We start from the raw sequence: 27,474 nt of genomic DNA on the forward strand, positions 1-27,474 counted from the left end.
AAATCATGAATATTGCTTGTATGTCCTTACTTTGTATATGATCATTTCACATTTCTTATTATTGTTTTCAATTTAAAATATTAACACTTAACAATTTAAAAGAAGTTGCCTATTTGTAAAATTGTGTATAAATAGTTTAAGATAAAAGGATTTTTCATTTTGTATATAAAATTTATTAAGGTAGAATGATTTTTTTTTCAAATCCAACAGATTTACAATAAATATTTACATTGGTGGACCATATCAAAATTAGAAAATATTAATTACAATATCTTGTTTAATAGAAAGTAATATGACTTGTTTTGCTTTATCACACAATATCTGCTACGTTTCCAACAAAAACCACAAGGGTCAAGTAATGAAAAAGTGCAACACACATGTTGGTAATTTAAATACTTACACATAAGACATACATGCATATCACACGCTCACTATTTGTAAACAATTTGAAAAACCAGTAGCTTGTTTTAAATTGTTAAATATTAATATTCTAAATTAAAAACAATAATAATAAATGTGAAATGACCATATACAAATTTAGAATATACAAACAGACATTCATGATTTCAATGCTTAAAGCATTACCATCCGCTCAATCTTCACCTTTATAAAATGTCTTTAATATTTTTAAATTTAAATGTATTTATATGTATTATTAACAATATTAATAATAACAAAATTAAAAAATAGTATACTTATTTATATTTTTAATAATAATAATAATAATAATAATAATAATAATAATAATTAAAAATAATAATAAGGTTTTTGTTTGCAGAAAAGCCCTAATATTTTTTTTTTTGCAGAAAAGTCCTAATATTTTGGATCAATTTATGAAATAGTCCGAAATTAATTTGTTACTGGTTTCAACCAGTCAAAAAGGGTCAAAATGCAAACTTTTGACGGTTTTTAGGACTTTTTCGTAAACAAAAATTAGTTTAGGACTAAAACATAAACCGAACCAAAATTTTAGGACTTTATTGGAGATTTCCCTTAAATAAACGAACTTCCCGCCGAACAGTTCACGAACGGTTCGCCGAACGTTCAGTTCGTTTATAGCCCTAGGTTGGCTTCCTTTTTAATTTTTTTTTAATTTTTTTTTTTTTTTTTTTTTTTTTAAATTTATACATTCCTAGATATGAGAAAACCAGTTTTTATTTAATAGAAACAAAGCCAATCTAAACTTTTTGTTTTGTAAACTGATATAAACTGTAAACTCGGTTTTGATTGTTTTGCACCGTTTACAAAATTGATTTACAAAAAGAAAAAAAAAACCACACACTCAATAGGTAAAGCTTTTGAAAAGTTGACTTCACATGTGTGTATTTGTGTATGTTTTTATGTTAATGTATGTATAGTGTATGTTGTATATACGTGTGTGTATGGGTGTATTAGTGTGTGTGCAGATATATCAAAAAAATAAATCTTTCTTATGTCAAAATCAGTGGGAAAAATCATGGAACTTAAATAATTAGAAATCAAAGCCAAAATAAATCGGTAAAGTTGGCTACCAAAACTATATATAATAATCAATTAATCATATCAAACCCCAATCATTTAGTGGGCTCCATAACTTCGATCTCTTTATAAATACATATCACTAATCCCACAAAAGCATAAGGCGATATCAATCACACTTGATCACAAACACTCATACCCTCATTGTGTTCATAGCAAAGTTAATCTTACCTAACCAATGGCTTTAAAAGGTCAAGAAGTCATGAGCCTAGTCCTAGTCCTAATGGTCATGGTTTGGGGTGGAGCCAGGGCTCAATCAAGCACTTGCACCAACACACTCATGGGTTTAGCTTCATGCCTAAACTATGTCACGGGCAACTCGTCTACCCCCTCATCTTCATGTTGCTCACAACTCTCAACCGTGGTACAGTCACAACCACGTTGCCTTTGCTCGTTGCTTAATGGCAATGGCCCTAATATCGGTGTTACTATTAATCAAACTCTTGCAATAAGCCTTCCCGGTGCATGTCAAGTACAAACTCCTCCACTTAACCTATGCAATGGTATGATTCATTTTTGCCTTTTTAAATATCTTTATTGAAATTTAATCTTTTAGTTATTCATTACTCCAAATTTGTTTTAATAGCCGTTGCTAATGGGCCCGCTAGTGGGCCTGCTAGTGGACCTACAAGTTCAACAGTTTCTCCCACCAGCTCACAAACCGAGCCATCAGGAGAAACCCCCGAAACCGAAGCTCCCACTGTAACATCGACACCAAGTGTTCCTTCAGGTAATGTTTTAAGCCATTGATGATATTGAACTTGAATTCTTTATTTTTTTGATATTAATTAAGCTATCCACATTTGTAGCATCTGGAGATGGATCTGGATCAAAATCAACACCATCAACAAATAACAATCCATCAAATGGAAGCAAATTTGGAGCACCAAGTTACCTTTTGCTTTTCGTCCTTTTATTTGGAATGAAATATTAATATTCTTGTGATTTTTACAGGAGTGTCATTGTATCTTTGCGCATATTGTTTGATTTGTTTCCACGTGTTATTATGGTTTCAAATTGTTTTCATTGTAATTTGTCACAGATATTCCTACTCTATAAATATTATATCAATATGTTTTATTGTTGTGGTAGCTTGATTGTTTAGACTTTAAAACAACTTGATTTATTGTCGGAACCTATCTTTTCTAGTTTGAAAGCAAAGTCAAACAAACAAATAAAATATGTATACATAAAGAACCAGCCTTGAGAAAACAATCATGCGGGTTGGTAACATATTTTTTCAATTTTAATCAGTTTATTGGAAAATTTATAAAAGTATGATAACCACCTTTCCATTATACCATCTCAATACTAATAAAAAAAATTTAAAAATCAAGTATAATAATAGTATTTTACAGTTTGTATTTCAAAGGTTAGCTCTTTTTTCAAATTTAATCAGTTTATTGGAAAATTTATAAAAGTATGATAACCACTTTTCCATTATACCATCTCAATAGTTTAAAAAAAAAAAGTATATTAAAGATTAAGTATTCACAGTTTGTATTTAAAAGGTTAGCTTGTAGTGGCTTGATAATTAAAAAGTGTCCGAAAAACTAAAAATACGTGGTCGGCAGGATTCGAACCTGCGCGGGCAAAGCCCACATGATTTCTAGTCATGCCCGATAACCACTCCGGCACGACCACCTGTTTGTTATTTTGGAATACTACATATATATGAGATAAAAGATTCTATTTTATACTTTTTCAAAGTTTTTAATTCCACTAAATTACCTAGAAATCCTGAACATTCATAAGTTCATAATTTCACGAAGGGTTCTGTTTTTAACACAAATCTGAAATTCCCTTTTGGATTTCTCATTTTTTGTAATATGATTCGATCATCCGAATGTTATAAGCAGTGTGAAAATAATTTGTGGGTTTTTGTACTAAGTTATTGTTTGTGATTTAAAAATCAAAATTGGATGGTAGGTTGTTAAATTGAGGGGCAATAAGGTGAGTTTATATTCATCTAAACTAGTAACAATAAATAACCTTGCAACAATAACTAGTAAAATCAAATACCTGAACCTGGTTATTGTGACCTTAAATCGCAATAATGAATTTAAACCAACTTCCGAAACGATATACATGTTTGCTATGAAATGTTACTTCTATTAGCCGATTATATTTTTAGGATATTATATATTTCAATATTGTATTGTTTCCCATTATACCCCCACTATATTTGGGGATCCGTTGTTTGTATTTATCCCTATATAAATAGGGCATTGTTAATCAATTGAAAGGGGATTCAAATCCTATGCTCGCTGTTATGGTATCAGAGCCATAAACCCTAAATATTGGAAGCTACCCTTTCATCCAAAGCTACGGCTTTGTCTCATCTGTTTCGCTGTTAACTATCAAGATTCTCTGTCATCGTCATGGCCAAAGATGATGCGGGTTCGAGTGAAGTAAAGACCACAACGTTACATCCCGCATACACTGTAACGAACATCCAAACCAAGATACGAACTCTGGATGGTGTCAAGGTCACGTACTCTTCATGGACAAAAATGTTCCGTCTTCATGCCAAAGCTTACAAAGTTCTTGATCATATTGATGGCACCCTAGCACCAAAGGAAACAGATCCCACTTATCTTCAATGGATGGAAATTGATGCCCTTGTCTTGCAATGGATTTACAGTACTTTGTCCGACGAACTCATGGTTCGAATTCTGGAAAACGACACTATTGCTCAAGATGCATAGAACAAACTTAAAACAAACTTTCTTAACAATAAGGGATCACGTGATGCTACCCTCGAACAAGAATTTTCTAATCTCACCTTGGCCGTGTGTTCATCCATGGAAGCCTACTGTCAAAAATTAAAAGATCTAGCAGACCAACTGGAAGATGTTGACAATCCAGTCACTGAAGCAAGACTTGTTTTGCAGATGGTTCGCGGGTTACCACCAGAGTTTGATGAGGTCGGGGCGTATATCAATCAAAGCTCTCCATCATGGGAGACAGCTCGTAGCATGCTGTAACTGAAACAACACCGACAAACAGCTCGGCAAAATCAAACTCACACAATCCTCGCTGCTTCTTCTGATGACCGATCATCTCAAAATTCCACACCCGGTCAACATGGTCAAACTCACACCTTCAACAACTACTCGGGTAGAGGTGCAGGCAGCTGTGGTCGAGGTCCACCAGGTCGTGGTCGTGGCAGAAGTTTCCGGGGTCGTGGAGGTCGAGGCCAACCAAATCGGAATCAAGGAAATCAATGGCGTCAACAACATTGGAACAACTCACAGCCATAGAACCCACCGCCATCTCCATACCCCTCACATGGTCCGACCCAGCCTGCAAGTTATTGGGCTAATCACACATTCGGACCAGTCCTTGGAGTCGATCCAACGCCACAACAGAGGCCCAACAGACCACCTCCAATGCGACCAACTGGTCCGATTGCTGCTCCCAGTCCCCAGTTTGCTGGTTATTCTGACTATAGTCCATCAGATTTGGCACAAACAATGCAACAAGTCCATCTTAACTCCAATGATCAGTCTTGGTACATGGACTCAGGCGCCTCAACCCATCTCACATCTAACCAGGGTAAGATCTCAAGTCCCATGATTACTTCTCCTGTAACCTCGATCTTTGTTGGAAATGGTTCTAGTATTCCAGTTCATGGGTCTGGACATTCTTCTTACACCACCCAATCTCATTCATATGCCTTGAAAAATATTTTGTTTACTCCCTCCATTATTAAAAACCTTTTGTCAGTTCGTAAATTCACTATCGATAATCAAGCTTCTGTTGAATTTGACCCATCTGGTTTTTCTATAAAGGACCTCAAGACTGGAGCTCTTCTTTCTCGACATGATAGCACGGGCGATCTTTACCCTTTCACGTCACCATCCAATCCGTCTGCTCTCCTTGCATCCTCTCACGATCTATGGTATGCTCGCTTGGTTCATCCAGGCGCTCCTGTTTTAGATTTACTTCGTTCTAAATTTTCACTTTCTTGTAATAAACCTACAACTACAACTTTATGCTATGCTTGCCAACTATCTAAACATACTCGGTTGCCTTTTTATGATTCACAATCTATTACTTATGCACCCTTTGATATTATACATTGTGATCTTTGGACATCTCCAGTCTTAAGCAAATCTGGCTACAAATATTATATGGTCCTTATCGATAATTTCACTCATTATGTATGGGTTTACCCTCTCCAATACAAATCTGACACCTTTCTCAATTTTAAAAAATTTCATAAACTCATCCAAACTCAATTTAACCGAACCATTAAGTCTTTCCAATGCGATCTCAGTGGTGAATTTGACAATAATGAATTTAAGTCTTTTGCCCAAACTCATGGTCTTGTCTTTCGTTTCTCTTGCCCTCAAACATCCCAACAAAATGGACGAGCCGAACGGATGATTCGTCGCCTCAACGACATTATCCGAACCCTTCTCACTCACGCCTCTCTTCCCCAATCCTTTTGGGTTGAAGCTCTTCACACTGCTACCTACCTACATAACATCCTCCCAACCAAACACCTCAACTTTTCTACTCCTTCCTTCTCTCTTTACGGTCGCCAACCATCATATGATCATCTTCGCACCTTCGGGTGCACTTGCTATCCCAACATCTCTGCCACTCAATCTAACAAACTCCAACCATGTTCCGTTAAATGTGTTTTCCTTGGATATCCGAAAAACTTTTGGGGTTATCGGTGCTTTGATCCTTCCACCGGCAAAGTTTATCTATCCCGTCATGTTACATTTGACGAAACCTCTTTCCCATTTGCCAATAGCCCTTCCCCATCCGCCTCCTTAGACATTTTCGATGACCAACATTTTCATGTTTTTCCATACTCCGCTCCTACACCATCTACTACCCCTACTCAACCATCAACACCACCATCCCATACCACATCCACTCCTCAACCACCTATCTTGACCTACTCACGTCGCTCAAAACAAACCACCACCCATCCACCTGCTCAATTAAGCTCTTTCCCTTCCGAAACACCTTCCCCCACATCCACCCCACCTCAATCCACCTCACCTCAACCCTGCCCCCCCCCCCCCCCCCCCCGCCTCCTACTCATCCTATGACTACTCGTGCACGAGCAGGTGTTATCAAACCGATCATCCGTTTAAACCTTCATACCTAATCTACTCCACCCATCTCTCCAATTCCTAAGCCAATTTCTGCCGCCATGTCTGACCCTAATTGGTTACAAGCCATGGAAGATGAATTTCGAGCTTTACAGGTAAATAAAACATGGGAACTCGTTCTCCGACCGACCGACAGCCCAGTTATTCAGTGTATGTGGCTGTTTCGCCACAAGTTTAAAGCAGATGGATCGCTTGACCGCTATAAAGCACGCCTTGTGGTTAATGAAAATCACAAACAGTGGGTATTGACTGCCTCGATACCTTTAGTCCGGTTGTGAAACCAGCTACTATACGAACCGTTCTTAGTCTTGCAATCTCGATACATCAGTTAGACGTCAAAAACGCATTTCTCCATGACGATCTCCATGAGACTGTTTTCATGCACCAGCCCCCAGGATTTGTTGATACCCGGTCTCCATCCCATGTTTGTTCTTTAAGAAAATCTTTGTATGGGCTTAAGCAAGCCCCGCGTGCATGGTATACTCGTTTTGCTTCATTTATCACATCTCGGGGCTTCCAAAGTAGTATTTGTGATTCATCGTTATTTATTTATCAAAATGGTCGCCATCGTGCTTACCTATTACTATATGTCGATGATATAATATTGACTGCTTCTGACCCTGCTGTTCTCCGCAGCATTATCACCTCTTTGTCTCAGGAATTTGCTATGACTGATCTAGGTCCACTTCACCATTTTCTGGGTATCACGGCTACTCGCAATGAACATGGTCTTTTTCTGTCACAAGCCTCTTATACTCGTGATATCCTTCAACGAGCTGCTATGTCCTCTTGTAAACCATGTGCTACACCGGTGGATACGTCCAAGAAACTTAGTGCTACTGATGGTGAACCTCTTGCTGATGGCACTCTCTACCGCACTCTTGCAGGTGCCCTCCAGTATCTGACCTTTACTCGACCAGACATTGCATATGCTATTCAACAAGTTTGCCTCTTCATGCATGCCCCATGTGAGCCACATTTTCAGTTCATGAAGAAGATTTTTCGTTATTTACAAGGTACGATTGACTATGGTCTACAAATAGTTGCATCTTCAGCCAACTCGCTAACTGCCTACTCCGATGCTGACTGGGGCGGATGTCCCGACTCGCGACGATCTACTTCTGGATACTATGTGTTTCTTGGCAATAATCTTGTTTCCTGGTCTTCAAAGCGCCAACCCACTATCTCTCGTTCCAGCGCCGAGGCCGAATATCGTGGTGTTGCTAATGCAGTGTCTGAGACCACTTGGTTACGAAATCTCCTTCTCGAGCTTTGTGTTCCCCTTCCCAAGGCTACAGTTGTTTATTGCAATAATGTATCTGCTGTCTACCTGTCTCAGAATCCAGTCCAACACCAGCGTACAAAACATGTGAAGATAGACATACACTTTGTGTGAGAAAAGGTTCGTCTTGGTCATGTTCGGGTTCTTCACATTCCGGCCTCCTTGCAGTATGCATACATCTTCACAAAAGGGCTACCACGTTTCTTATATCAACAGTTTCAATCCAGTTTGAGCGTTTGTCCTTCCCCGGCTCAAACTGCGGGGGAGTATTAGCCGATTATATTTTTAGGCTATTATATATTTCAATATTGTATTGTTTCCTATTATACCCCCACTATATTTGGGGATCCGTTGTTTGTATTTATCCCTATATAAATAGGGCATTGTTAATCAATTGAAAGGGGATTCAAATCCTATGCTCGCTGTTAACTTCTACCAAAAGCAGGATACTCTTAAGTGCAGTATTTTTTTTAGTAACTGATTACCTGTAAGATCTGGACATATCCTGCAAGTGTAAACAGATAAAATGTTCTGCAGTATAGACAAAATTTAGGAATATCTTGATTACTTAATAGTTCATAATAATTACTAAAAGATACAAGTGAAGTTGTACAACCATGGATTTTACAAAGTACTACACATGACTTTTGATGGAAGAACTATATCCAGTTTGATCATCATGATACTTATCCCACAACATAACTCCTCCATATTTTGCAGATCCTTTGATTACTGGAAGCACTTTGGAAGTTAGGTCACCAACAGAGATATACCCGCTTCCTGCAGCCGAAGGTGATGCAGGCAGCCCCAAGAAAATCTTGGTTGCTGGGATCTCAGACGTCCACTGCTTCCAAGAATCTTCAAAACTGGTCATACCTCCCGAGTACTGACAAGGAGGATTGTTATAGAACTGAATCCAGACATAGTCAAAAAGACCCGTTTTAAGGGCAGTTCCAATATATGCATCTGGGAAAGGACACTGAGGAGCTGCTGTCAAGTATACCTTTTTGCCTTGACTGCTGTATCCAGAAAGATACCTGGCAAGGTCATCCCAGTGTTGGGTGGTTCCTCCTTCGATATCAAAATCGATTCCATCCAAAACAGCTTCACCAAGAGGACGTGTGGATGATTTCCCTCCTAAGAAGTTATTCCAGAGGTAAGTGGCGACTTGTTTGGCATCTGAAGCAGAGGTGAGGTAGTAGCTCCCAGCTGCTCCTCCAATAGTCAGCATCACTTTGATTCCTTTAGCTTGACATGATTTGATTTCAGAGCTTAAATTGGTGCAGCCATTGCTGTATGGATCGCAGTGACCTGCAAGATTAATCATGGGGGTCTGACCGTTTCCAAAAGTTGGAAGAAACGCAAGGTTGACGAAATCATAGTTCCCTGTCGAGCAAGTCTCAGCCAACGTGCCCTCACCCCCGTTTTGACCCCAGTAGATAGCAATGCCACCAGCATTGATACCCACTGCTAGTAACAACATCAGTGAACAGAGTAATGTTAACTTGTTTGTCATTTTTAGCCTTGGGTGTGTATGTAACTCGAGTTAACTGTAGAAAGTAATGGTGTGTTCAAGTGTTTGAGAATTCTGGTTTATATAGTGAAGGGATTGGCCTATTGGCATGCTTATGTTACCATTTATTGAAATATTTGAAGGAAATGAAGCACCTTGGAGGGCACTCTGTTGAATCCTATTCTAGCAGATGTTTGATTGGTTGAAATTGATGGAAACTGGAAAGCTTTGGCTGGTACTCAGGTTTGTAATCTGTTTTGTCTGTTTCTTGTTATCTGGTATATAATAATTAGCCGGAAAAAACATTTTATGAGTTTGTTTCTAAGGTATTAAAATAGATTTGTCTCCATGCTATTGTCATTGACCTGTGCTCTTAAGAAATTAATTTAAGTATATTACTTTGATGAACTTCTCTTGAGAATGTAATACCGTCCTACATGTACATTTCACTTTTGGACCTAAATGGCCCTCTGACATTCCCAAATTCCTTTTTTTCGTAATGTAAAAATAAATGAATTATGATAGTGCATAACTATTAACTACATACCCGAGACATAAAACTGGTTAATTTTCAGAAATAATTGAACTTTGTGTTTTGTACTAAGATGTCACTTATCATTTACTCCATTGTAAATTCGTTGACTCATGATGCTCTATCCGAAGTTAATTGGCCATGTATGCATTTCTGTTATTTGTTTATGTTGTATGAAATCCCCAACCAAATGTCATTCGTGGAGTAAAAAATTCCTGAAACAAATTTAATGTTCATGGTAAATGAAAATAAAAAGCATTTTCATCACCTTTAGGTAATGGTCTAAACACATGAATAAGTTTTCCTTCTTTCTACAACCTTGTCAAAAGTACAGAGCATAACATAAGAAACCCCACTGTTTCAATGCCTATTATTTGACATTCTTGTATTAGACTAGAGGATACTTTAGTGTAATATTTATCTCTATATTTAGAGATCTCTTTTAACCTATAATACACACACTATACAATCAATACACAATATTACCTATCACTAATCACATCAGCTGCGACTCTTCACATTAGTTCAAGATTTAAAATTTCAAGGTCAATACATAATATCATTTTCAAAGAGATTGTGCTAAAACAATGTTACATGTTATTTAACACAATCACCATATGTGTGGATTTTGTACAATATACGGTTGCTATCTGCAGAGATGTAGAACATAACCATGAAAATTTTGACTAGCGTAGTAAATAGCATATGAATATCTTAACAACAGAGTTGGATATACCAATAATTACATAAACATTGGTTCTTTAAAACATCATACATATTTCTTAATGGATGCACTATATCCAGTTTGATCATCATAATACTTAGACCATAACATCACACCTCCATATTTAGGCGAACTCTTAATTGCTGGAAGCACTTTGGAAGTAAGATCATTGACAGGAATAAAACCGCTTCCAGCTGCTTCAGATGCAGCGGGTAGTCCTAAGAAAATCTTGGACACCGGGATGTCAGAAGTCCACTGCTTCCAACCATCTTCAAGATTACTAATATTCGCAGAATACTGGCAAGGAGGATTGTTATAAAACTGAACCCAAACATAGTCAAACAGACCAGTCTGAAGGGCACCCCCTAACCATGCATCAGGGTAAGGACATTGTGGGGCTGCAGTTAAGTACACCTTCTTACTCTTGGTGCTATATGCTGAAAGATACCTTGCAAGATCATCCCAGTGTTGACTTCCGCCTGATTCTATGTCAAAATCTATTCCATCCAATGACGTGTTGCCAAGTGGGCGAATACTAGTTGTTTCTCCTCCTAAAAAGTTGTCCCATAGGTAGGTAGCAACTTCTTGAGCATCTTCCTTGGAGGCAATGGAGTAGCTGCCTATCCCACCTCCAATAGATAGCATAACTTTGACACCTTTTGCTTGACATGATTTGATGTCAGAGCTTAATTTGGTGCATCCATTGCTATAGGGATCACAGTGGCCAGCTAAGTCCATCCTTGGTGTACGCCCATTGCCAAATGTCCAAAGAAAAGCTATGTTTACATATTCGTAGTTTCCTGTGCTACAAGTGTCGGATAAAGTTCCTTCATTTCCATTTTGTCCCCAATAAATTGAAATCCCACCAGCATTAGAGCCCACTGCTAGTGTTGCTAGAAATGAGGCCAAAATTGCAAGAGAACATGCTGAATAGAATGTCATTGTTGCCTTGTTACCGAATTAACACTGCGCTTTGAGTTAAATGTGTGGTTCTGATTCAAAATACAAGTTCCATTTATATAATGGTGAAAGGCGTATTTTTATGCTAATGTCTTTGAATTTTACTTGAGGGATTAAGCACCTTGTAAGGCACTCTGTTGAATTATCTTGAAGTGGACACATGAATGATTGGTTGAATTATCTTAATGGATTATCTATTTTTTGTTGTCTGCCACATTAAATTTAGACCCATCTTCTAAAATGAAGCATATTATGGTTTTTTAATCTCGGACAAAATTTGCTTTTTTACACTCTTAATGAGTGAATAATTATACTTTTTTACCGTTTAAAAAAAAAACAAATTTACCGGATTTCACCATATTATCACTTTAGCTACTAAATTATTAATTTTTTATGATTTTTTAATAATAATTTAGTGGGTAAATTGATATAATCAAGTTTGTTCCTTTGTTATTGGCATTGACCTATGATCGTATGTACTAATATAAATGTATTAATTATAACTAAATTCTCTTCATAATGCTCTGTTGTCTTGTATGTATGCCATGGACTGGTAAATTGTTGCCTTGTTGGAGACAATAATCAACAATACTAGGATTCTAGGAAGTGGCTTGAAATCCACAACCAAACTTTGTTTTTGCAAATAATTTTAGGTAATGTCCAGTATATGGGGCCACATAATAGAACAAGACCATCTTATTTGATTCTCATTGTCATCGTGTGCCATTACCGGTTAAACTGAAAAAAATTCCTATAAACTCTAAAACCAACTGCTGAAGTAATTTTTTTTAATAATTTTAATACGGACAGTGTTCCATTGGTATCTTATATGATTTTCACTACGGTTGATATAAACTCATGTGATAGATTACTGGCTATATTAATAGATTGGTATACTATAAAATGCATATGGTGAGTGAGTGGAAACTGTAAATATTGAACGATACTCTAGGGATAAGATTTGAGGGAGGGATGGATATATTTTTGTTGATTATTGGCTCCTACAATCTACAAGCTATGTAAATGCCATAAAGTACAATATAGCATTCTCAAGAGAAGGTGATCAAGGTAATATACTTGAATATATTCGTGAGACCACACCTCAGGGACAATAGCACAAAGACAAATTTGTTTGATACATAGGATTAAGAAATCATAAAATGGCTTTTTTAAGAACATTTATAAAGCATATAACAAGATGCAGACAAAATACATGACACACCTGGCTACTAGACAGAAGTTTTCCAACGAGCTCAACCAATTAAGTGTCTGCTGAAAGAGGATTCCACGCAGTGCCCTCCAAGGTGCTTGCTTTCCTAAAAATATTCAAAAATTAGTATTATGCCAATAGGCCAATCCCTTCACTATATAACCCAGACTTCTCAAACACTCAAGAACATCATTACCTTCTTCTACAATTACCTAAACTTACAATCATTCATACCCAAGGCTTAAGATGACATACAAGTTAGGATTACTCTCTTCAATGATGTTGTTACTAGCAGTGGGTATCAATGCTGGTGGCATTGCTATCTACTGGGGTCAAAACGGGGGTGAGGGCACGTTGGCTGAGACATGCTCGACAGGGAACTATGATTTCGTAAACCTTGCATTTCTTCCAACTTTTGGAAACGGTCAAACCCCCATGATTAACCTTGCAGGTCACTGCGATCCATACAGCAATGGCTGCACCAATTTAAGCTCTGAAATCAAATCATGTCAAGCTAAAGGAATCAAAGTGATGCTGACTATTGGAGGAGCAGCTGGGAGCTACTACCTCACCTCTGCTTCAGATGCCAAACAAGTCGCCACTTACCTCTGGAATAACTTCTTAGGAGGGAAATCATCCACACGTCCTCTTGGAGAAGCTGTTTTGGATGGAATCGATTTTGATATCGAAGGAGGAACCACCCAACACTGGGATGACCTTGCCAGGTATCTTTCTGGATACAGCAGTCAAGGCAAAAAGGTATATTTGACAGCAGCTCCTCAGTGTCCTTTCCCAGATGCATATATTGGAACTGCCCTTAAAACAGGTCTTTTTGACTATGTTTGGGTTCAGTTCTATAACAACCCTCCTTGTCAGTATTCGGGAGGTATGACCAGTTTTGAAGATTCTTGGAAACAGTGGACTTCTGAGATCCCAGCAACCAAGATTTTCTTGGGGCTGCCTGCATCACCTACGGCTGCAGGAAGCGGGTATATCTCTGTTGGTGACCTAACTTCCAAAGTTCTTCCAGCGATCAAAGGTTCTGCAAAATATGGAGGAGTTATGTTGTGGGATAAGTACCATGATGATCAAACTGGATACAGTTCTTCCATCAAAACCCATGTGTAGTACTCTGTAAAATCCATGGTTGTACAACTTCAACACTTGTATAATTACCCCTTGTGAGGATAAAATATTGCTTATATATTTTTCTGGTTCATCTTGCTCTCGTATTTTCCCTGCTATCACCCTTCACTATTTAAAGAGCCACGTACCCAGGTGCACTACAGCTCCATATATAAATGTGTCAGGTCTGCGGATGGGATTGGACATTTGTGAAATATATCTAACAATCTCTAGTTGCAAATGTCCATATATAAATGTGAATATGTTCTAGCAGTTACTGAAATATATCTAACAATCTCTAGTTGCAGATCCAAACCCTAGGTTTCAGTAGCAAGAGCAATGCATATCATATAATTCAATCTTTAAAACAAAAGTTTCTCAAATGAAAGAAGCCATTTAAATACACTTTGTTCAAGCATGTAAATCACTAAATTATCAAATATAGTATTAACAATATTAATAAAAAAACCGAGTATTACTATTCAGTACCGATAACATCTAAATTGCGTGAAAATTACCTCAAAATTTCAACGCGAGTGTGCCGCAGTTGCGGACATTGAGTTGTTCGACGACGACCAAAGAAAGGCGCGTATTCAGACACAGGACAAAGACGATAAATTGCATAAAGTTTAAGTTAGACCCCAAGGTTTGTATCCACGTTCAAGATTGCACCCAAACATAAAATTACAAATGATGTCCACAAGGGCTCTTTGATATGTCTCTTATTAGGTATAGGTTGGGTCTCACAATTGATAACACCGTTTTATATCACAATTAAAAGCCTCTTATATGGTCTTACAATTAAAATTGATATGTCTCTTATTAGGTTTGGTAAGAAGTTTGATTTAACTCAATTAACCATTATAACTCAATTAGATTGAATCAATCAAACAACTACCAAAGGATTTGTTGCCTAGCAGTATCGGGTGTTTGCAGAAAAGGTGTCCCTCAACCAAATGTTGAGGGTTCAAGTCTCTTTCTCTCTCATGGAGACCAAATAAGTAGTTTAGGAGTAGCGTAGATAGTGTGTGTGTGTGTTTGTCGTTTAAAAAAAATTAATCAACAACTATCAAACAACCCTAATATTGAAATTGTAAAAGAGTATTTATTCCATAGAAGACCATATGTTTTTTCATTTTTTCCATTTTAGACCTAAAACTTTTATATCAAAGTAAATGTAACTTTTACCTATTCGTTGTTATTTCATTATTGGAGTCGTTAACCACGTAAATTGGGTTTATTCAATAAAATGTCCTATGTATTTCATTTTTCCATTTTAGAACTATTTTTTTCACAAAATGAACTCTACTTTAAACCTATTAATTATTATTTCATTAATGGAGTCGGTTACGGTAACCTTATATCCCCTAATGAATGTGCATTTGAAGCATCGACGAATCACCTTTCGCACCAAAATCATGGATACACTTGCACATGAAGGATCTTGGACCTCTTAGCTATCTTCTTGATGTCACTATTTTCTGTCATACAAGTGGATTGTTTTATGTTAAAAGAAATATATTATGGAAGTACTGGAATGTCATCTTAAAACCTACTCTCACTCTCATCGATAAAAAGGAAAAGTTAATACCAATAATGAGAACCCTTACTCCAACCCACTTCATATGCAGCTTTGTCGGAGCACTTCAATACCTCACATTCACCCAATCTGATGTCTCATATGTAGTTCGTTCCACATGTATGCACCTCTTGAATCCCAGATGGTAGCTTTATAGTGTTTACTACATCGTGTTCAATGTCTTCTTAATTATGATCTTATACTCTATAATAATCATTCAACACGTCTTATAGCATAAACTAACAACGACCAGGTCGGTTGTCCCAATACACGTTGAGGTTGAATACCATGGTGTTGCTAATGTGGTTTAGCATAAATTGACATCGAGTAGGTTGACTATCCTGACACACTTCGGATGTCGAATACCAAGGTGTTGCTAATGTGGTTTTAAAAATATGTTGCGCCCCTGTGTGTGTGTGTGTGTGTATATACACACACACACACACACACACCTTAAATGCATCAACGAGATTATAACAATAAGTTTACTATAAAAACTTCAATTAATATTTTAAAGGATAAATAAATTCAAGAAAATAATGACATAACAAGAATGGGAAAATGCATTTTAGATAGTATCACTTTCGATTAAACTCGACGTACAATCAGTACATACATTTGTAATAAGGATGATCTGGAAATCTAGAGTTTTTGAACAACATGAGGTAGATAGAGAAACTCTAGGAGATTTCTTAGACATAAACTATACATTTAAGAGAATGAAATTTTTTGAATGTTCAAATATGAAATCTTTATCTTGTTATATAGGATAAATTTCTTGATATCTTCACTATTGTTTTTTATTTTCTTACTTTGTAAGTGGCCCACATAGGTTGTCAAGTCTTCAGACTTTTCTTCTTTTCTTTTGATAATGGTTGTCAAGTCTTCATTTATTGCCAACACATTTGATAAAATCTTTTGACAATTTGGCTACTTTTGTCATATCAAAATTTGAACTATCTTTCTTGATTTTCTGTGACTAATAATGATATCAAACCTGTAATCAAATATTGATAATAAATTTTGATAAAAGAGTTTACACACCCAATGTTTACACATACATTTAACCACACTTATGAAAACTAACAATCTTGAAAAACATTAAAACGAAATACCCTACATTGAAGGTATACACCAAAATAAAATTTAAAATATTTAAATATTTATAGGGATCATCAAATAGGTCTTGAGCATCTTAAAATATTTCATTTTTCATTTACTTTAAAGGAAATCCTTCTAATCCAGAAGGAGAGTTACGAATGTCTTGTAATAAACGTTGGTGTTCTTGTTGAGATGATCTAACAGCACCAAGGATTCTTGCTACTAGATTTGTTTTCTTCCTTTGTAAAGCATGCCGCGACCCCAAAAGGCGCATCATGCCGTGGCCAAACTCATATTCTTAAAAACAACTTAATCCATTAAGTACAAGCCTCTAACTTTCAGATTTGGATCCCACAAGTTTCTTAATGGATAAAGTTTTCAACTTTATCCAATTCAAAAGATCTAAAACCTTAAATCATAAAATGTCCCTAAATGTACTAATCAGCTTGCATGGGGCTTGAAAATTCCCAACATGCACAAAACCCCGAACCCAATGCTAGATTCATATACTTTCATCATAAAACACCTATGGAGTTGCTTCAAACTCCAAAGAACATGTCAATAACCATGAAAAATCCCACGGGGTTGTTTTTTTGCTTCTTCTTCCTTATTTCAAAAGCGTGTTCTTGTTGTCCTAATTAGATTTCATTTGATAAACCCTACAAGTTTCAACTTCTTCTACATGTATGAAATTCTATCAATTTATCTAATTTCAAATGGCCATCATTAACCATCTTTAGATAGCTCGTATGGTAAGTCATGTGGAAGATATGGTAAGTAAGCCATTAACCCATGTTCAGATCTTTGGAGCTACATTTAAGGACGGCCGAGAAAAGGGTGCATGACCCGGTCCAAAAATGGGGTCGGTTAGTCTTATTGCCAAATGCAGTTCGTCTCCCCTAAACCTCAAAATACCGAGGAGTCACATTGGGTGGTGGGGAAACCATTTCAAATGGTGGTCATCATGGTGGAAATACGAGAAAGGAAGTGAATAACTGAGGTGGGAGGATAATACGTTAGGGATGAACGAGAAAAAAAGTTGGATGAGGGTAGGGTTCTAGATATTAATATCATATAACAAAATTAATAACATAAATATTTACTAAATTATAAAATAGGTTACAAATCTCTTTTTAATTATCATTAGATTTCTAAGAATGTTAATGATAAGAACCAATGTTATAATAAACATAAGCTATAGGGACCAACACCATAACAAAAAAATTTGTACCAAAGTTGCCTACTTCTCTATACGACATTGACCATTTACATAAATTAGTCTAATATATAAAATTTAATGTAGTAATTTACATGAATCGTCCCTTGAGCATGTCTCAAAAGACACGTCCAATCCCTCTTTTCAAAAACTACCTCGGACCGTGCCTACGTTATCATTTCCTTGCACAGTTAGTCCCTATCATCGTTAGTCGTTAGTGGTTTCCATTTTAAGTATCCCACGTGCCTTGCACGCAGTGGTATTTTCGTCTAACGATGCTAGAGACCGTCTCTCGTTTGTTTAAAAGTTGCACACGTCATCCCTGGTTAGTTTAACTTTACATGTTGTATCATTTACCATACATAAAATGACTATATTGGCATCAATATTTTATTTTTAATTTAATTATAATTTATTTGGTATTAAAAAATAGATTCCACCCCCACCACACCTACCCACCCAACCTAATATATCTTTGTACCTCTTTCTTTAAGATCATCTCTTAAAAATCATCACCATCACCTCTACTATCGAACCACCAATCGTCGGTAACCTCACCGGAGTAAAGGAACACAGACAGACACCTTGTATGTGTGCTTGTGCGATACCGCGAGAGAGAGAGAGAGAGAGAGAGAGAGAGAGAGAGAGAGAGAGAGAGAGAGAGAGAGAGAGAGAGAGAGAGAGAGGAAAATGAGACGAAGATCTATATTCCAATAACCTTGTATGTGTGCTTGTGTGTGTGTGTGTGTGAGAGAGAGAGAGAGAGAGAGAGAGAGAGAGAGAGAGAGACGAATATCTATATTCCAACAACTCCGTTCAGATATGTGATTTAGGGTACACTAACAATAACTCCTTTGCAGCCGTCCTATCTTCTCTCTTCTAAGTTTGATATGTGATTTAGGGTACGCCATCAACAACCCTTTTATATCTAGATTTGAGATCTACACTCCATTCATAAATCTATATTTTGACAACTCTTCTCTCTTCTCTTATCTAGTGGTGACAGATGGTGGTTGTCGGAGTTGACAATGAAGTCATGACATGGATCTAGGATTTCGATTCTACATCTCCATCATCCGGTGCTTGAATTGCTAGAGGGATTTTATGACTGATTTTAGGTTTGGCAATTTCATCTCGACAATCTATGTTGATTAAAGGTTTTAGACTAGGATTTGGTGTTGCTTACAAGTTTCAAATTTTGGTTTGGTTTTAGAGTTCAAAAAATCAATGTTTATTTCATTTGGGTTTGAGTTTCAGATTCTGTTTTTAGTATTAGATTTGGTGGTGACTTGAAGTGGTATGGTAGTGACTTGAAGTGGTAGTGACAACAGGTGGTTGTTGGTGGTGACATGAGTTGATTGTTAGAATTGAGAAAGAGGACAGAGAAGAGAGTTAGACATGAAAATAATACAAGTTTTAAAATTTTAATTAATCTAATATAGTTGATAAATTATAAACAAATTGAAATAAATAGAAAATAGAAATGGTCATTTCATGTATGTAGAGATGAAGCGTGTTTTGTCATCTGCACCGACAAATATTCGTTTAATTTACTCCCTTTTCAGTCTTTATTTAATTCGATCGAATAAAAAAAATCCTATAATTCAGAATACACAATATAATATTAATAAACTACTTAAAATCATATGGAAACAACATGATAATATGTAAAGCGATGAATTAAGCTTCATTTAATGATATCATAGCTGATTAGTCAATTAAATGATTCAATCTTTTATAGGTTTTGTGAGTTTAGGTATTATAACATGAGTGCATTATTATGTTGATGCTCATGGCCAAGTTCAACACAAATCTGCCAAAAAAAAAAAAAGCAAAACTAGCTAGCACCAAAGTACAAAGAGTTGATGCTCAATTGTTCATCTCAACAAAAGTGCTGCAAATTCAATCAGTAGAAGTAATCTACATACTGTCCTGATATCATATGAAACTGCACAAGACATCAGGCCTTTGTTTCAACAGATTTCGTTAACAAGGCAAAAATTAGGTCTTTGTTTCAATAGTTTCTTTGAAGGAATAATGTCACTGCACAAGACATACAGACATATACAATTGGTAAGATAAAACTTTTTTATTCACATAGTCACAGATCGACACAGGACAGACATCAAAGATAGATAAATTGTCCGCCGTACCTCACACCATAACGTAAATCACTGCCGTCACCAGTATCTACTAAACCACCGCTTGCGGATATGTCCTGTTGAAGGGAAAGGGACTCACATCATTTTTTTTAATTAGATTTCAAGAATATAATGGATAAGAATCGAGCACTAACATGCAACCTGGCTCTAAAAAAATGTGGAAACCAGTTATTGTAGGTCATGATGACCACTTTAGCGAATATTAACAAGTTTAATCACCTTTTAAAACTTAAAAGGATTTAAGTGACCAAATGACCACAACTTCACAAGTTGACTGATTGATTATGACCTTAATTAACGCTTAAATAAACTAATTCAAGCGACGATAATAGAAAAACAAAGCAGAAAATCACACTCACAAAATGTCTTAGTTGCCTGAACTTTCCTGCAAGAAGAGCTCTCAAAAACTTTATAACCTCCACCTGTCCACAATATCACATATATGGCATGTGTTAGTAAAGGAAGATAGTAGGAAAAGATGTAAGGAAACAAGGGGAAATAAATATTCTTACTTTATCAAGATTATACACCCGACGTAAAATCATGACCTCCAAACTATTTCCACCACCTTTGGTGGCAAGGTCCCTGTGAAATGATGGAAAACCACACAATTAAATGTTAAATGTTTGGAGAACGAACAAACGTTACTCATGATTATAAATACTCTCCACAACATACAAATGAAAAAAATAATTTATAACCCTTATGTTCCTACAACTTCAACCACTAAATTTTTGCACCCAAATAATAGGAAATATGACCACCAAATGACTCTTTCTAATTAATAAATAACACAAAAAAATAACAAGGATCGTCGAAGGACATCAGGGATGTAATTTAATAAAAGTTCAAGGCCACTTACTCTAGAAAGGCGCCAGTGAGTGAATAACAATTTGAGAAGTCAACATATTTTAACTCGTTAAACCCCTGCAATGGAGATTACTAACACATATAAATAATCAACAGGGCAATTTCACATGTTAAAAGGTCAACATATTCATGTGTTCTTCAAATACCAGAGAGAGAAAGAGAGAGACAATGGATACCTTCACCAGCTCGAAAGCTTCAGAAGGAAACAGTTCGCATGCTTGCAGAACCAAAGTGGTTATCTTAGGGCAGTTGACCACAAATTCTTTGCACACCGAGGTTTCTACCAAATCAGGTCTGCCTGCATTGCGATTGCGTGTGAGAAGAGATCTCAATGATCGAACTAATTCTACAGTCTTTTCAAATGTTAAAAAAAAATCCATCAACAAAGTTTAGAAATGACAAACCTCCGCTAAATTCAAAGATAAAACGCTCTAGCAAGCGACAATATCTACTCACAGCCTCCAGTATACGACTGATATAAACATGCATCCTGTCATCAAGAAAACATTTTTATTAGTGTTTCATAAAAGAAATAGACATTTCAGAAAGCACAATACAAATAACAAGTGATATCAAGATTTAACTAGTAGTTCAAGATGACTGTAAAAAGCGTACTATTGCAAAAATGCCATTTGTCTTCTCTCTATACTTTTATAATGTAGAAAACTACAATATGAAGCTTATAGTTACTCTACAGTCATCAAGTGCGAATAAAAGGTCAGCCTTTACATTCTTCCCTAGGTCAGTAATTTTTAGGTAAACGTGATTTTGAGAAACAAAGCCAAGGGACTTATTATAAGACTTAATTAAGGAGCAATCTCATTAACAAGCACACTCATAGTTGGCATAAAAAATTTTAAAAATATTTATTATGTTCAACTACTATAGCTATTATAAATTTATAATCAATAAATAATAAAGAAACAAACCATTAAACTAGCTAAAAACGTTGAAAACTTCATCCTTAATCACTTTTATTCTGATTTATCCCTTAAAAAAGAGAAAAAAAATGAAAAAAAGACCCTAATGTCGCTATTTGTCGCACACACTCAATAGTGCCTCTATACCTATACGCTACGCTATTCGCTATAGCGATCGCTGTGGTCGCTATTGACAACTATAAGCACACTGAAGGGAGAAGTTATCAATAAAGCCAAGGGACTTACATGCCCACAAATTTTAGTTCTACAAGAGAATGGCAAGCCGATAAACATGCCGAAAGTGCATCCGAAAGTGTTGTCTTATCCTTCAATTTAATTTTGTAAAGTTGCAAACTTCTTAAACGAGACCTTGCAATTACAACATACAGTGTCAAAAAATACTATATACTTGTACAATAATAATCCATTCATTCCGAAATAAAGAAAACATACCCAGGTACACCACCATTCGCACTCAAAGAACTCAAGCAAGAGCCTGTTAAGAATGGTGACTCCTCAAGTTGTTGGGACCGCTTAATACCCCACTCATCATCATCATCATCGATGATATAAGGCGGCTCTACACCAAGCTTAATAGACCTTAAGTTGAAGAAGTAGATATTAGTAATTGTGTGCGTACTGTAGTGTAATGAACTATTAATGACAACGGTTATATGATACCAGACAACATAATGCAAAATTATATGCATTCATATAAAACTCACGGAATCAATGTTATCCTCGTGCTTCTAAGGCCCAATGGTAATCACAAATTGAAAACGCTAATCTCAAATTGATTATAAACTGTCCTCAACCTATGAACTTAAAAATAACAAGCTATGACACTTCAAAGCTCATTATATATAAAGCCGTGTGAGTATCATGATATCATCAACTGTGTGTACAGAACTGGGTATATGAAACAAGCATGCATGGATGCAAATAGTAAATCATACATTGAATTGGCAGTTATTATATGCTCTTTGAATGAAAAGGGCTTCCAGAAAATACTACCCGACAATAATAATTTTACCAAATATAATTAAATGACAAAATGAGCCATATCACAAGAGGGAATTAAGAGATATTACTGAAGCGCACTTCCAACACGTTGAATCATTGTAGATACCATAGCATCTTTGTTGTTGTTGATCTTGGGTTTGATCTTGGGTATTAAAGTACCCAAGTTAATATTAATATAAGACAAAGGATCTATGGTGCACATCTTAAAAAACGAACACGTAGCCCCGGCACAGAATAGGCTTTGGGTATCAAGCATAGAGAAAACCTAGAAATTAATAACATCACATGATAAATAAACACCACAAAAATCACTTCAATTACAAAATTTAACAGACCATGCAAATTGAAACTCGAAATACGTACCTTGATTGTGAGGTCCGGAGTGAGAGGCCAGACAGATGCATTATGAACGGAAGAGCGTTTACGAGCGGATCTCTTGGCAGCTTCGAGCAATACGGATGAGAGGTGAATAGCACGTTCGATAAAATCATCATCGTTTTGGTGGGAATCAGTAGATCTAGATTCGATAAAGCCATCGAATGAGGCGTCTATTACACCCCGTTCCCGAGTTCAACTTAAGGAGAGAAAGGAAAAGAAATGGGTGGAAATGAGAAGAAAATAAAAGAAATTGGTGTTCCCGAGTTTCATTAAAGGAGGGAATTGGAAGGAAGTGGAAGGAAATACGAGGATCACTTTCCCTCCTAACTTTCCTTCCGATTTGGGAGGATTTGGAAATAAAGAACAAAATGATTCATTTTCCTTCCATTTCTCTCCAACTCGGGAACACAAAAGAAAATTTTGTTTTCCTTTCCTTTCTCTTCTTTTCTCTCGTGACTTTCTTTTCTCTTCTTTTCTTTTCTTTTGTTAAACTTGGGAACGAGGCGTTAAGGCGGAATCGGAAACAGCAAACAAGGAATCGAATAGAGCGTTGATGTTCAATTGATCGTAATTATCATCCCTAGGTGAATGTTTGGCCATTAAACTGGAAGTACGTGGGCAGCGGAACTACACTCACTAGCGGGAAGAGAACATAGCTTTTAAAATGAATAAGTTTTAGGGATAACGACCAATGCGGTAGCAGGGCCATGGCCCAGGAAAACAATCTGCCTGATGCCATCACTTTTTATGGGTATATTTGGGCCACAATTAATAGTCAAGTAGCATCGGCCGAAGTTGAAGCAACGGTATATCATCCCACATTCCCACGCCTAAGTTACTCTCGAAACACTGTTACAACTAGGGGTGAGCACGGATAGCAGGTACCTGCTTTTGCAACCGGAACTGTCTCTGTTAGTTTTGAAACCGGAACCGTGGTTATTGGTTATGGTTCCTAAAAGTGGGAACCGCTAAGGATCGGTTCAAGTTCCGGTTTCCATTTTTTAGGAATTGTTAACCGTCGGGTAACCGTCGAAACTGGTTCCGAAATATTAAAATTTAAAAATAATTAATACTTATACGAATTGGTCGTAACAAAATTGATGATTAAGACATTTGTTGGGACTATCTAATTGAATTTTAGAGGTAACATGCTAATAAATCATATTTGTAACTTTTTTTTCAAAAGGGAAAATGAAAAACGACATATGAACTTTCTAGGGTTGACCCATTAAGTCCTTATATTATTTTTGTGGCTTTATTAGGGAACGAAGTCGTTTTGTCGGGTCGATTACGCCTTTTTGGCCAAAGTGAAGGGGTCACCCGGTTACGCCTTTGCCTGCCACATTGGCATTTATTGACCAATTTCCCCACATTAACTTTTTCCTTTGTTGACCAAACATGCCACATCACCAATTGTGGTCGGATTGTCATCGCGATTAAATCAATTTGAGTTGAGAGGAAAACCCATAAGGCTAGTGTGGTGTCAACTAGGGGTGTAAAAAAACCGCAACCCACACAAACCGCCCACACCGCACCAAACCGCACCGTATAATGCGGTTTAGAATTTCGTGGTGCGTTTTGCGGCTTGTAATTTTGTCAAACCGCACTATGTGGTGCGGTTTGCGGTTTATAGTTACCAAACTGCGGTTCAAACCGCACCACGTCATATATATATATATATATATATATATATATATATATATATATATATATATATATATATATATATATATATATATATATATATATATCAAAGTTTCCAATCACAAAATCCTTCATACTGTCCAATAACTTTTTTCTACATCATGATGGTTAAATATAGTAAGTAAAGGCTTAAAAGACTATGATATCAAATTTCATAAGTTATAACAACTTAGCAAAACATTATGTGGTTTTTTTGTTTGCAATATCTATGCCTTTTAAAGGGTATGCAATATAATTAATAAATTTTGAAAGTGTTTAAATGAAATGAATAACAACCAAAGTTATAAATTGAAACAATTTATCAAACCGCATAAACCACACAAACCGACCTCATGAAAACGCACCACATAATGCGGTTTAGAGCTTTTGTGGTGCGGTTTGCGGTTTCCAAAAAACTCAAACCGCATATGCGGTGCGGTTTGCGGTTTCAACTCTAAATGGGTTGCTTTTATCGGAAAACGACTGAACTTAGAAACAAGGATTTCGCTACAAAAAGAAAATATAGTTTGATGAAGATGAAGATCCGAAAGTGCCTAGATGATGCGCCCCTGCCGCTGGTGTACGGGTTTGACGATCCAGAGAAGGAAAATCTCGTCTAGATGGTAGCAGTCGTTAGAGTATTACAACAAAGGTTGCCGATTCAAGATCATTTGATGAAGATGAAGATTGTGAAGAGTTGTTTCTCTTTGTTGGAGATGGTGGAGGCTTTAATTCACCAGTTTTACTCTGGGGGAAGAAGGTACTGTGATTTCTTTGACTTTTGCTTCCTAATATTGATCCCCGTGCATCACAATGAACTAGTTATAGCATTTACTTTTTGTAACTTGTATCATAATGAACTAGTTATAGCATTTACTTTTTGTTTCAATGGATAAGAATTATTTTGTATTAACAAAACTAAAAAATTGACATAACCAGGTTACCTGGTCCCAGAATCAGAACCGCAGTTCCAAGACTGGTTCCAAAAATTTAGGAACCATCTAGACCAGTTCTGGTTCCGTTTCTAACTTCACAGGAACTGTTGGTTCCGGTTCTGGTTCTGACGAAATTAGGCGGGTATCTGCGTATGCTCATCCCTAGTTACAACCGTTACATAGTCGCACACCTAATGTTTTAAAAACCAGTTTGAGTCGGTCGGTGAAACCAGTTGGACCAGGAATCAGAGAAGGAACGGTTCAACTATCATCCGTTTTATGTCGATTTTCGAAGCGGAATGAACCGACTGGTTTTTATAAAAACTCGGTTGAACTAAAAATAAACACATAAAAAAGAAGCATTTTGTATAATAAACTTTGGTGGTGTTTTTCACATCTATTTAGATTTTTCTGAATATAAAACCCCGGGGGATTGGCTATATATCTTGGTCCTGATCTTGTCTCGTGGTCAGCCAAAAAGCAGAAGACTGTCTCTGCTCCTCCACTGAATCTGAATACAAAGCCTTAACTGATACTGTCGTTAAAGTTACTTGGTTAGAATTTCTCCTGCATGAACTTCGTGCTCCCACTGCGACAACACTAGTTTTGTGGTGCGATAATATTGGAGCCACCTACCTATCCGCCAATCCAGTCTTCCACGCACAAACCAAACATGATGATGTTGATTTTCACTTCGTTCGAGAAAAGGTTGCTGATAAGAAGCTATCCATTCAAAATATCTCTACAGAAGATCAGATAGAGGATGTCTTCACTAAACCGCTACCTACTCAACGGTTTGTGAGTCTTACGTCCAAGCTACAAGTCGATACCCGACATTAGATTGAGGGGGAATATTAGTCAAAGTATTTAGACTATATTAGATTTCTTGATAGTTAAAGGAGGTTAATTGTAATTGTGTACTCTATTTATATTTCGCCTGTATCTTTTAGCCACAATCAATACAATACATGTTTTTTTTACCAAGGTAAATTCTTTTGATGGAAACTATGGAGTTACAATTGGTCCCGTTGAAGTTGGTCAGAAAGTCAAGATTCCAGCAAAAAGGAAAGTTCATTTAGCTCTTTTTTTTTTTTTTTTTTTTTTGGGGGGGGGGGGGGGGGGGGGGGGGTTATCAACCGGTTTTAGCTTGTTCAACTAGTGCGGTTCATGCACGGTTCACAAAAAACCAGTGGTTTTTAACGGCCCGACTACCAAACGGTTTTTAGAATCTATCGAACCGAAACCTGGTCGGTTCTCGGTTGGCCGGTCCGGTCAAATTTTCAAAACAGTGATATGTGCATCATTCAAGACTCCCCCTCAAGTTGGATTGAAGATGTCCTTCAGACCCAACTAATTGCTAACACACATGTCAAAACTTGGTTTTAATAAACCCTTTGTAAATATATTTATAGTATGTTGAGAAGTTGGCTCAAACGGTATACAAATAACTGCACCAGATTCAATCTTTTCTTTGATGAAATGTTGATCAATTTCAACATGCTTCATTGATCATGTTGGACAGGATTATTAGCAATGCTAATAGCACCCTTATTATCACAATAAAGTTTCATATGATCTGTGGCACCCGAATCTATTACCCATGTATTA

At 36.6% G+C, this 27,474-nt stretch overlaps 5 protein-coding genes and 1 non-coding gene across 8 annotated transcripts; 3 read left to right on the forward strand and 3 right to left on the reverse strand.

Moving 5' to 3' along the window:
- The first annotated feature begins 1,626 nt into the window (after positions 1-1,626).
- Positions 1,627-2,609, forward strand: LOC145008817 (non-specific lipid transfer protein GPI-anchored 15-like). Its single transcript, XM_078967428.1, has 3 exons — positions 1,627-2,021; positions 2,105-2,248; positions 2,328-2,609. Exons 1-3 carry the CDS (start codon positions 1,697-1,699, stop codon positions 2,450-2,452), a joined length of 594 nt encoding a protein of 197 aa, XP_078823554.1. The 5' UTR covers positions 1,627-1,696; the 3' UTR covers positions 2,453-2,609.
- A 471-nt stretch (positions 2,610-3,080) lies between these two features.
- TRNAS-AGA (transfer RNA serine (anticodon AGA)) lies at positions 3,081-3,162 on the reverse strand. Its single transcript has one exon. It is a non-coding gene; the product is annotated as a tRNA-Ser (tRNA).
- Positions 3,163-3,899: 737 nt separating this feature from the next.
- Positions 3,900-4,226, forward strand: LOC145009730 (uncharacterized). Its single transcript, XM_078968369.1, has one exon. The coding sequence runs from the start codon at positions 3,900-3,902 to the stop codon at positions 4,224-4,226; it is 327 nt and encodes a 108-aa protein (XP_078824495.1).
- A 4,334-nt stretch (positions 4,227-8,560) lies between these two features.
- Positions 8,561-9,451, reverse strand: LOC145008815 (hevamine-A-like). Its single transcript, XM_078967426.1, has one exon. It carries the CDS (start codon positions 9,449-9,451, stop codon positions 8,570-8,572), a length of 882 nt encoding a protein of 293 aa, XP_078823552.1. The 3' UTR covers positions 8,561-8,569.
- Positions 9,452-10,677: 1,226 nt separating this feature from the next.
- On the reverse strand, positions 10,678-14,652 carry LOC145008814 (hevamine-A-like). Of its 3 annotated transcripts, none has more exons than XM_078967424.1 (2): positions 14,518-14,652; positions 10,678-12,980 (listed from the first exon to the last, which is right to left on the reverse strand). In XM_078967424.1, the coding sequence occupies exon 2, from the start codon at positions 11,644-11,646 to the stop codon at positions 10,750-10,752; it is 897 nt and encodes a 298-aa protein (XP_078823550.1). In that variant the 5' UTR covers positions 11,647-12,980; positions 14,518-14,652; the 3' UTR covers positions 10,678-10,749. The 3 variants fall into 3 exon arrangements, with proteins under 3 accessions (XP_078823550.1, XP_078823549.1, XP_078823551.1); XM_078967423.1 differs by lacking the exon at positions 14,518-14,652 and adding an exon at positions 13,071-13,732; XM_078967425.1 differs by lacking the exon at positions 14,518-14,652 and having other exon boundaries at positions 10,678-11,696; positions 12,887-13,732.
- Positions 12,332-14,146, forward strand: LOC145008816 (hevamine-A-like). The gene is made up of 2 exons (XM_078967427.1): positions 12,332-12,389; positions 13,164-14,146. The coding sequence occupies exons 1-2, from the start codon at positions 12,332-12,334 to the stop codon at positions 14,000-14,002; spliced, it is 897 nt and encodes a 298-aa protein (XP_078823553.1). The 3' UTR covers positions 14,003-14,146.
- Positions 14,653-27,474: the final 12,822 nt, after the last annotated feature.

This window comes from Lactuca saligna, chromosome 8 (assembly GCF_052625555.1).
Source record: "Lactuca saligna cultivar CGN05327 chromosome 8, ASM5262555v1, whole genome shotgun sequence".
Taxonomy (NCBI): Eukaryota; Viridiplantae; Streptophyta; class Magnoliopsida; order Asterales; family Asteraceae; genus Lactuca; species Lactuca saligna.

Excerpts from the sequence above, each read along its gene's own strand:
- LOC145008817 (XM_078967428.1), top strand. The coding sequence starts at position 1,697 with ATGGCTTTAAAAGGTCAAGAAGTCATGAGCCTAGTCCTAGTCCTAATG. Across the intron at positions 2,022-2,104 it reads TCCACTTAACCTATGCAATG|CCGTTGCTAATGGGCCCGCT; the intron begins GTATGATTCATT and ends TTGTTTTAATAG. Across the intron at positions 2,249-2,327 it reads GACACCAAGTGTTCCTTCAG|CATCTGGAGATGGATCTGGA; the intron begins GTAATGTTTTAA and ends CCACATTTGTAG.
- LOC145009730 (XM_078968369.1), top strand. The coding sequence starts at position 3,900 with ATGGCCAAAGATGATGCGGGTTCGAGTGAAGTAAAGACCACAACGTTA.
- LOC145008815 (XM_078967426.1), bottom strand. The coding sequence starts at position 9,451 with ATGACAAACAAGTTAACATTACTCTGTTCACTGATGTTGTTACTAGCA.
- LOC145008814 (XM_078967424.1), bottom strand. The coding sequence starts at position 11,646 with ATGACATTCTATTCAGCATGTTCTCTTGCAATTTTGGCCTCATTTCTA.
- LOC145008816 (XM_078967427.1), top strand. The coding sequence starts at position 12,332 with ATGGGGCCACATAATAGAACAAGACCATCTTATTTGATTCTCATTGTC. Across the intron at positions 12,390-13,163 it reads TCTCATTGTCATCGTGTGCC|TAGCAGTGGGTATCAATGCT; the intron begins ATTACCGGTTAA and ends TGATGTTGTTAC.